This window comes from Triticum aestivum, chromosome 2A (assembly GCF_018294505.1).
Source record: "Triticum aestivum cultivar Chinese Spring chromosome 2A, IWGSC CS RefSeq v2.1, whole genome shotgun sequence".
In the NCBI taxonomy this organism is placed as follows: domain Eukaryota; kingdom Viridiplantae; phylum Streptophyta; class Magnoliopsida; order Poales; family Poaceae; genus Triticum; species Triticum aestivum.
This window is the reverse complement of record NC_057797.1, coordinates 762,432,689-762,443,226: the sequence shown is the minus strand read 5'-3', so window position 1 is coordinate 762,443,226 and position 10,538 is coordinate 762,432,689. Positions and strand designations below refer to the sequence as shown.

General features: G+C 45.4%; 1 protein-coding gene across 4 annotated transcripts; it reads right to left on the bottom strand.

Moving 5' to 3' along the window:
• Nucleotides 1–4,430: 4,430 nt before the first annotated feature.
• On the bottom strand, nucleotides 4,431–8,960 carry LOC123191001 (pentatricopeptide repeat-containing protein At1g18485). 4 transcript variants are annotated; one of them, XM_044603748.1, is made up of 3 exons: nucleotides 6,535–8,960; nucleotides 6,280–6,444; nucleotides 4,431–5,200 (listed from the first exon to the last, which is right to left on the bottom strand). In XM_044603748.1, exon 1 carries the CDS (start codon nucleotides 8,928–8,930, stop codon nucleotides 6,594–6,596), a length of 2,337 nt encoding a protein of 778 aa, XP_044459683.1. In that variant the 5' UTR covers nucleotides 8,931–8,960; the 3' UTR covers nucleotides 4,431–5,200; nucleotides 6,280–6,444; nucleotides 6,535–6,593. The 4 variants fall into 4 exon arrangements, with proteins under 4 accessions (XP_044459683.1, XP_044459685.1, XP_044459684.1 ...); XM_044603750.1 differs by having other exon boundaries at nucleotides 4,431–5,196; XM_044603749.1 differs by having other exon boundaries at nucleotides 6,280–6,439.
• Nucleotides 8,961–10,538: the final 1,578 nt, after the last annotated feature.

Below are 10,538 nucleotides of genomic sequence, written 5' to 3'. Positions count from 1 at the left end.
GAGCGAGCCAGCCGGGTTAGCTGCAGCCCCAGTCGACGCGCGGGCGGGCTAGCTACAGCTCCCCACCACGCGACCGAGCGAGCTTAATTCGCTTCGGCGCCACGCATCGCCGGAGCCTTCCCCACTGCCCCTGGGTCTCCATCCGTCAGCCCATCGACTTTGACCAGAATGGATGCTGGAGGATAGCTTGAGCTGCAAACAACATATGGATAATTAAGAAGAAGAGAATTGCCAGGGCAACATGAAATATATGATAAGCCTGAAACCCAGGATTCGTTGATGCAGACAAACCGGCCATTTGGTCTTGATGTCTACAGGAGGGATCAGGGAAAGGTGCGTGTGCGCGGCCTTGGTTGAACAACATCAGAACCAGGCTGCTGACAAGTTACTGATTTTTTTTTCTTTTCTAAATTGAGGTCAGCATTCCATCATCGCTTTTTTTTCGGGATAGCATTTCATCGCTTCGGAAAAGAGGGAACAGAAAGGGTCAGCGTTTCAGAAAAAGTAACAAGAACAACAGTTGTTTCGGGCACCAAATTAAGCTCTGACGAGATGAGGCCATGATCACATACATGCCGGCTGACAAGGTCTAACTGAATGAACTGTAGCAGGCGACTGCCGTCGATGGGAGTCATTCCGCGTCCACCAAATCCCATCACCGACGCATTGTAGCCATTGGACCAACTACTATTATGGGGGCAGGAAACTGTATTTAGCCGATCGAAGTGGACAGGGAACACCAACTCACGCAACATAAGGGCATGTACAGTGATTGATAAGACAGTCTTATCTTAAGTATTGCATATAATTTAGAGATGGTAAAAAAGTATGTCTACAATAGATTATATCTTAGCCTTATCTTCAATAACTAGCAATTCCTTAAAACATGGTGAGATAAATTGTGCTAAGAGATCATCTCTTGTCTTATCTTAAATAAGAGAAGACAAGCCTTTTCTTACGAGTTCTCTCTCCTCCACCTCATCATTTATCCTACGTGACACTCCTAAGGTAGCACTATTGTACATGTCCTAAGAGTTCTGCATCCATACATTGCACACGGGAAGAAATTCAGTTACACATCACAATCGGCACGCCCAACCTTCCCTGTTTTCCCTTTTCCTTGTTAAAGTGCTAAATAATCGAGTAAATAGCATAAAACTGCTACTTTACAGGCTAGGGTTCCAAAAAATTACCGGTTTTTAATTTTTCGTTGATAACTACCAAGTCAGGGGTTGACTGTTTCAAAAAAACCCTAATCACTCGGTGCTTTAAAATTGATCGTGATTATGACAGTTGGGACCTACGCGTAAGAGAACCGTTTGTTTGACTGTTACCTTACATGTAGGGCCCACATGTCAGTATTTCTGTAAGTTTTTTAGAAAAGCAATCGGGTCCCTATAACTTTTTAAAAAAGCAATTGGGTCCCTGATTGTTTTATGGAAAAAGCAATCAGGCCCTTGCTCCTCGGTGTGCGCCCTCCCGTGCTCAAGATCGAGAGGAGCGCGCCCGCCGCCGTGACCGTCGGCCCGCAGCCGCCGTAAAGAGCGCGCCGGCCAGAAGCCATGGCGCCGCTGCGGAGATCCGTCCTGTCGCTCGTCCGATGCGCGCTGTTGCGGAGCTCCCTTCCAGCGTGTGTGGCGGCCGCGGCCTCCTCCTGCCGGCGAGCTCCTCCGCTGCACGACCTCTCTCTCTCTTTCCCTTTCCTGGGCGCGACGACCTGAGCCCGTGGCCATGGAGCTCGGCTGGCGGCGGCCCTGGCTATGGCGCAAGGATGGCGGCAGCCCATGCCCCTGGACGCGGCGGGCTGAGTCCCTATCCCCTGGCCATGGCGAGCGGCTGGTGGCGGCCCGTGCTGCTGGGTGGCGGCTGGTCCTCCGCGTGGCACTCCTTTTAGCGGTCGGCCCTGGTTTGCGTGCATCGGGTGGTGGAGCTTGTGCCTTGGTCAGGAGGAGAAGGAAGAGAACAAAAGATAAGAGGAAGAAGAGAGAACTTACATGGTGTCCCACATGTAAGTTAACGGTCAAACAAACGGATTGTTTAGGAGTGGGTCCGACCTGTCATAAAACGGTTTAAACGCTAGCAACAAGTTATTAGGGTTTTTTGAAACAACCAACCCCCAACTTGGTAGTTATCAGCGAAAAATTAAAAATCAATAGTTTTTTAAAACCTTAACCTGTAAAGTAGTAGTTTTATGCTATTTACTCTAAATAATCAGATATCTTCTCTGTGTGTTCCAAAGTACCAAAAAGTGGCACAGGAATCTGTTGTGTCACGAAAGACCATACCATTTTTTATTTAGCTAAGCTGGCTTGGAATGCCAGCAAGGTGGCAACTTGGCCCCGAAGAATGGCCCGGTCAGCTCCGAAAACCAGAATTGCAAGATTCAGACAAAGAAAACCGTGGGTGCATGGAATCTGAACAGAAAAATGAAGACCTGACTTTACTCAAAACAGGGGAGCAAATGGATGGAATTTCATTGGTGGCTGACACTGGGAGATAAAATATGAACGACAAAAAAAGGGGGAAACGACAATGCTGGGGCTGTGGTCACCTGAATCCAGCGAAACTTTGGTGCTGACCACTGTTTGGAAAATGCTTCCATGCTGAATTTGCTAAGTGTGCCATGTCGATAAGTAGGCACCATCCACACTTCTTTTTGAAGCCCTGGGCCGCAGAACAATTGTTCTTTGGGGCTCTGAGCTGGCTTGATAGCTTATTTAGCTATTCTAAGCAGATAAAAAACATCTTTCAATATACTGATGCTAAATGTCTTAGTTGGTTTGAAATTCAGAAAAATAAATATGTCACATGGACTTGCAAATTTTTCTTAAGCTATTCTTCATGAAAATAACACTAGTTATCATTTGTTACTTAACAAAATTTCCTTCTAGTAATAACCTGGAGACCACCTATAGGCGTCGAAAGGGGAAGCCATGATTCCCCCATACGCTCCATCAATAAAGAACGGCTAAGCAATATTACTGCTACAAAGAGGAAACCGATAAGTAACATTGATGCAGTGCAACTAGGAAAGTAGGAATGTTATGTTATGGCAGGTTCAATCCTGCACTGCAAGAGGTGTTGATACACGCTGGAGATGCTGTAGCCGCTGGGGATGACGACCCGGCGGGGCATGGGCGTGAGCTTCGACGAGGAAACTGGCCTCGTCGGGCTTGCAATCCTCACGGGTCTCCATGACGAGCAAGGCCTCCGACGCGACGGGGACGTGGGCGGCGACCTCGGTTGCTCCGATGAAGCCGACGAACGAAATCGAGCACGACACAAACAATTTGTATATATAGGCACGTACGCGGAGATGCGCGGCTTGGACGACACGGCAGGGCGACCGACCTAGCTTGTTAATGACTAGGAAAATCTTGATCGTTCGATTTCAATTCGAGTCCGACTAGGAATAGAAACCCAGACTGCATTTTGGTGCCGAGCTGGTGTCGGACTCGGAGGAAGTCGCGTTTCGGCCGCTCTATGTAATCTCAACGGGACTCGATTCCTCTCCTTAATTCTGTATTCTCTACGCACGCTCAAACACCTAGCTTCTCCTCCGTCTGCATACGGGAGACGAGGAGCAGCCAGCGAGGAGAGCCAGCCGGCCGGCGACATGGCGACCCTGGAGTACGTCCAGATCGTCGGCGTGCCGTCGCCGCTCCCGGTGGCCTGGCTGGAGGGGGGCGTCCTGGCCGAGTACCTGCAGTTCCTCGAGGAGGCGGAGGAGGCCGCGCCCCTTCCCGGCGTCAAGTGGCTGGAGGGGGACGTCCTGGCCAACTTTCTCGAGTTTCTCGGAGAGGACGAGCCGGTCGTGCACTACGGTAGGAGCAACAGCAGCAGCGGAAGCAACGGCGGCGACTTCATGGAGGAGGAGGACGACGACGAGGAGATGGCGTTTCTGCTGCGCCACATCACGAGCCTCCCGGCGGTCATGGCGCGCACGACGGCGGCGGCCACCTCGGTGCAAGATTAACAGGGACGGCCTGGTTCTGATCAAGATATATGCTAGCCTATTCGGGGTTGCTTCTTTGTATGACGAAAGGGTTGCAATGGAAGCTATGGTCAGATTATAAGCGAACTAAATCTCTACTCTATTTTTGAAGGTCGAGCTTCTAATTTTAAAGCTCATTCGTTAGCCAAGTACTCTCAATCTTTAGATCTAATTTCAAAGCTCATTCGTTAGCCAAGTACTCTCAATCTTTAGATCGGGGCTGCCATGTTTGGCTCGGACAACCCTACGATTCTTTTTGTATTTCAAACTGTGATCTTTGAGCAATAAAGACTTGGCTTCCCTCAAAAAGAAAAAGAAAAACTATTCAGGATTGCTTCTTTGTATGACGACAAATTCGGGACTACCACGGTGGGATATGAAGAGCTATATGCTGCATCACAACTATACATTATCAGTTTTGAGATAGAATAGGAAATAATAATATAATTAATTTGCCACATTTCACAGCTTAAAAATGGTTTGTACGGTACACGTGGTATCTAGATGAAAATTAAGTGTTACAATCCCATCCAACAATTTCCAGGACATCATCTGGGCCAGAGCATAGCCAGACAGCTGTTCGGCCATGCAACCTACCAAAATTGCAATGCAATGGAATGACTAGCCCTATTTCTGCTCCGAATACGAGTAATGCAAGAATCGCATCCCCAAACTGATATTGATCTCTCTGGTAATAAAAGCATACTTTGACTTGTTCTCCTCTCTACTTTTGATCATAGCAACGGCCTCCTTGCAATGAGAAGAATTGCTCGAGTGTGGACTCTGGAGTATTTATCCTGTATAGATCCCTATCGAATGGAACTCCACTCTTCCATTCCCACTTTACAAAAGGAATTCACATGGATATACCATCTCCTTGGCAATATCTGGAAATTAACAGAAACAAGACAAAGATGACTCTCTGGTCTGTCTGGCTAGAGGCGGACTAGTGAGTTTGCAGAATCTGTCAGGCTGTCACTCTTTGCGTTGTTCCATGATAATTTCTTGCCTTCCTCGTGGCTATCAGTGGGTGGAAGCTGTGTGATCGGCAACATCTTCAACACGTTCGGACCAAAGCTACAACCGGAGTAAACTAAAAATACATGTGAGTGAGTGTTGGTTAAACCCATGTCTTTATAAACCTGATGACCATGTATGCCGGGAGTTTGAGTGCCATTTCCTCTGAAGAGAAATAATCAGTTCTATCTACCACATAGAATAAAGTTATCAGCACAACTTTAGAAGGTTTCTAGCACATTCATACAATAATTGGACGCTTAGTAAAGCTCATTTTTGTGCACCAAGTAATGTACTACAACTCATTTTATGCATCATATTAGACGGCAGTGAAAGAGACGCATGGCTGATCCTGGCATATCTCAAACTCATGCAAAGTTTAATAAAGAAAGGCTTCTCACACAAGTATATAAGCACTTAATATCTTTATTTCAATCGCAAAGGAATCATTCAACGGTCACTCAAATAGGTGGCGTCCAGATTTTTAGAAATATAATGAAAAACTACTAGCTGCTGACAATAACATATGACAAACATTTAGTGAAAAACACATGCTTGACTCCCAAGACAACAAAGGCAGAATCATGCTCATCATCTGCAGACGAATAAGTCCCAACATTTCCTATTCAATGCATATAGTAACATGACCATTCATCATTTCTTGTGAGACAGATCTCAAATATTTTAACAATAATATCAGTTTTGAAAAGCTTTTTCCATTTGATGCTTCAGTCACACACACAAGAAACAATCTAATGAGCAATTGAGATATTAAAAAAATATTATATATCTCTAAAATATTAAAAATCTCAATATTTGAAGCAATCTTAACTGAGACTCGAAATCATTTAGCTCAAGATCGAATAACCCAATATGAAATTTCAGCAACTTTAGTGCAGCATTTCAATAGTTCAGTAAATATGATCGGTAGTTAAAATTACTTATTTAGTATAGTAAGTTCCCCAAATCTACTTTCAATGAAGCATTTACAATAACCAGAGTTGAGGATTAGCACATCATTATTATCTTCTTGCTTATCAGGATTATCTCAGCCTCTACCTCATCTGTTCTATTAGCACATCAGGATTATTTTCTTGCTTATCCCCATCGCATTTAGTATTCAAAGTTGGGAAACTGGCAAAAGGTACGTCACTATGCAGAGAATACATTGGTATGCCAATGACTGTATGGACACAAACAGCTGGACAGAACTTCAGAAATGCTCAAAGTTATTTATGTAGAGAGACAAGTAGTCTAAGAATGATTACCTTCTGTCCCATCACTAGGCTAAATTCCATTAGCAAATATATGTAGACTGTGGTAGTGCCAATTAATATTGCTCATCTTTATGTGATTCTTGTCAGGTCATACAGTGCAGCCATCGACAACTACGGTCTTCTAAAAGTCATTGCACTCCTCATCGCATTCCTTCACTATTACAGTGACAATACTTATCAGATTTGGTGAACATGCAATATTATAGTGCTATATATACAATTCATTCCTAGTGGAAGACTTCGTACCACCATATAAGTGCACCATCTGTTACATTGCCGGTCGATTTAAACTTATCGCAGCAGAGCTAACCATTCCCCACAAGAAAAGCTTGTAGCTTGTTGCCACTCTGTACCCAGCTATAGGCTGGATTTTTCTGTACCTTCCTGGATTTCATTAATTTCCTGATCTTGTTTGCTTCATTCCACCTACCAGCCTCAGCGTACATGTTTATCAGCAGTGTATAGTAACCCGAATGCTCTGGCTTCAACTCAAACAAATGTTCCGCTGCATATTGCGCTACTTCAATGTTTCCATGTATTCGGCAAGCCCCAAGCAGTGCTCCCCACACATCGGAATTGGCATGAAAAGGCATGTCTTGGATTAGTTCAACAGATTCAGTCAGTTGTCCAGTACGCCCAAGAAGATCAACCATGCAAGCATAATGCATTTGTTGTGGCTCTAAATTTTGGGCACGCATTTGACTGAAGTACTCTTTTCCTTTCTCAACAAGCCCACCGTGGCTGCATGCCGACAGCACTGCGATGTAAGACACATGATCATAGTCAACACCATCATCCTTCATCAGATCAAACAAATGGAAAGCAACATCAATTTGGCCGTGCATTCCGTATCCCATGATCATGGTATTCCATGAAGCAACATCCTTCTCTGTAATCCTATTGAAGATCTTTGTTGCAGTGTCAAGCATTCCACCTTTAGTATACAAACCTAGCAGTGAATTAGCCAGAAAGGGATGATTACTTTGTAATCTCCTTACTAAAACACCATGAATTTCTTTCCCTTGTTTAAATGCACATAAATTGGTACATGCAGTCAAGGCACCCATGAAAGAAATAGCATCATACTCAATTCCCGCAGACCTTATCTCCTTAAATAGATTAAGAGATTCAAAACTCCATGGACTCTGAGAATAACCCAGAAGCAAAGCGTTGTATGACACATCATCCTTCTCTGACAAGTCAAAAATATTTTGCGCCAAACTCAGCTGCCCGCACTTCGCGTACATATCAATCAAAGCATTCGATATGAATAAGTCAAATACTAATCCTGTACGGATCGACCATGCATGGATCTGTTTCCCTATCTTTAGAGAGGACATCCTTGAACAAGCTGGAAGTACATTCACCAGGGTTATTGAATTTGGCCGTTCCCCATCCTTTTGCATCTTGATAACAAGACGGAATGCCTCAGTCTCAGCTCCATTTTGCACAAGATTAGCGATCATTGCATTCCATGACACCACATTGGGTACCTCAATCTTTTCAAAGACAGTGCAGGCTTTCTCCAGAGAACCGAGTTTGGCATACATATCCACAAGTGAATTGGCAACGAAAATATCTGAGTCCATTGCTCTCTTTATACTATACCCATGTACCTCCCTGCCCAGATCAAAATAACCAAGCTCAACCAAAGCAGGTAGCAAACTCGATAACGTGATAGACCCTGGCATGACTCCGCGCTCTGACATTTCCCTAAACATGGCCAGCACATCTCCATAAAGCCCTGAATTAAGAAAACAACCTATGGCAGAATTCCAAGAAACCTCATTTCTCTCTGGCATTACTTCAAACACCTGCATCGATGCCTCCACTTGACAAAACTTCCCGTACATATCAACCAGTGCATTTCCAAGATTGACCACGGAGTCCAGCCCGGCTTTCAGCGCGAGTCCATGTAGAGCCAACCCAAACCCCTGCTCCTGCTCCACGCCACAAGCAGGCACGACCGAGACCAAGCTCGCCACACTCACAGGGACCCCGCTCCCCATCATACTGACCAACGCCCGCCTCGCATCATCGAACATCCTGTTGGCCAAGAACGCCGAGACGAGGGAGTTCCAGGAGACGACGTCCCGGGCGGGCATTTCATCGAACGCCCTGCGCGCATCACGGGCGGAGCCACAGGCGGCGTAGAAAGAGACGAGCGTGTTGCCCGCGAAGACATCGGCGAGGTGGCCGCTCCGGAGCGCGGCGGCGTGGAGCTCTAGGCCCTTGTCCGCGTGCGCGCCGGCGGCGGCCGCGGCGGCGTGGAGGGCGAAGGGGAAGGTGCGGTCGTCCGGGCTGACGGCGGAGCGGAGCATGAGGTTGTAGACGCGCAGGGCGTCGGCGGGGAGGGAGGCCGAGGAGAGCGCGCGGGAGAGCGAGTTCCAGAGGAAGGCCGAGCGGAGGCGGAGCGGGTGGTGGAGGAGGAGGCGGCCGGAGGAGGGCAGGTCGGCGACCGCGGCGTAGGAGAGGATGAGCGCGCCCGCGAGGGGCAGGGACGCGGCGAGCGCGCCGGATGTCAGGGCGGCGGCGTGGGTGCGGCGGAGGAGGTTGCCGGCGCCGCCGCATTGGTGGAGGTGGAGGACGTGCGCGTGCAGGGACGCCGCTGTGGAGCGCTCGGCGGGAGCGCGCTGCTGCATAGCATACGGAAGTGGGGATTCGCTCCCCTGTTCCGGGGATTCAAATAAGAAATGGACCATTTTTGTGATTTATCCAAGCCTACCAAAGTACTCCCTCCATATGGACCACTTTGATGATTTATTGATCGGAGGGAGTACAAGATGTTTTAAATATTTCAATATATACTACTTAGTACATATGAACTGAAATAAGTGAACAAACACATTAAAAGGTGTATATATACATCCAATTCAGAAGAAAAAAATAGAGCATCTAATATTTGTGAATGGAGGGATTTTTTTTTTTTGATTAAGTGAATGGAGGGAATATTGGTGCCGTAGATATAGTACATATTTGTAGAATAAAATGGCAGCAACACGTACCCTCTCGTTAGGGTTTATTGTACTCCGACAATGACTCACTCACCGACAGGAGTTTCTACCGGCAATCTCTACCGTCTCTCCATTCCCGCTCTTATGTTAAACAAGGGGGGAGGGGGGGACGGGCATGTCTTCCCGGCCTTGGTATTGGTATGAAGTCGGTCGATTCTCATGGGGATCTTCTCGAAAAATACGACGAGCTTGCCCATATGGTGCTTGGGGCTGAAAAGGTAAAGAGTATTGATGGCTCATTCTTAGAGAAAGATGATACATCAGGGGCTGGCATGGTCCTACGTATAGGGGAGTGATCATCTACTCGTCCCGCCGCGAACTGAGACAGTGTGCATCTCCATTGGAGTCTGAACTAGCTACATACGAGTGGCGAGAACCTCTTTATTTCTTAGATGCATTGCTTGGGTGACTGGAAGAAGGACAAGTTATACTATATTGAGTACACTACCCTAAAAAATACAAATATATTGCTTTCTAAAACATGATTACCTTCCCTAAAAAACACAATGACCTTTTTCTTGAACTCGTACCAAACAAATGAAACTAATAAACTGCAAGGAAATTTAAATACACGATGACCCATATTCTTATTTATCTTTTGTGGGAAGGCCAATTTTCTTGGCGATTCCCAGTTGACGCTTGCAGGCGTCAACTAGTTTGCGCAAATGCATGCAAGCGTTCGCTCTTGGGTCGTGGACCAATTTGGCATTTGTTAGCGTCCCATCGGATTTACTGATTTTATTTTGTGATTTTTTTCATTGCTTGTACGACTTTTTGGTTTTTTTATTTTGTTTATTTCCTTTTCTGTTTTCTATTTTGTTTTATACATGCATCGTGAAATTTTTTGTAATACACGATGAATTTATTTAATATGCACTAAACTATTTTTAATATATCTTAAACGTTTTCTAATACATGGTGAGCTTTTTTTTACTATAAGATTAACTTTCTTGATATACAATGAACATTTATTTAATATATACACTGAACATTGTTTTAATGATGATGAAATTTTTAAATATACAATGAACTTTTCTAATGATCGGTGAACTTTTCTTACTACGCGTTGAACATTTCTAAAACATTTAAAAAAACTAAAAGCATTTAATACTGGACTACAAAAACGTCTTATATTTAAGACGGAGGTAGTATATATTACTCCAGCTCCGTAAAAAAGTATCCAACAGCCGGTTTTTCGAAACAAACAAATTAAAAATAAAATAAAAAAACTGCTCA

What these genes read in the sequence shown, in the direction of transcription:
- LOC123191001 (XM_044603747.1), bottom strand. Translation starts at nt 8,930, where the DNA reads ATGCAGCAGCGCGCTCCCGCCGAGCGCTCCACAGCGGCGTCCCTGCAC.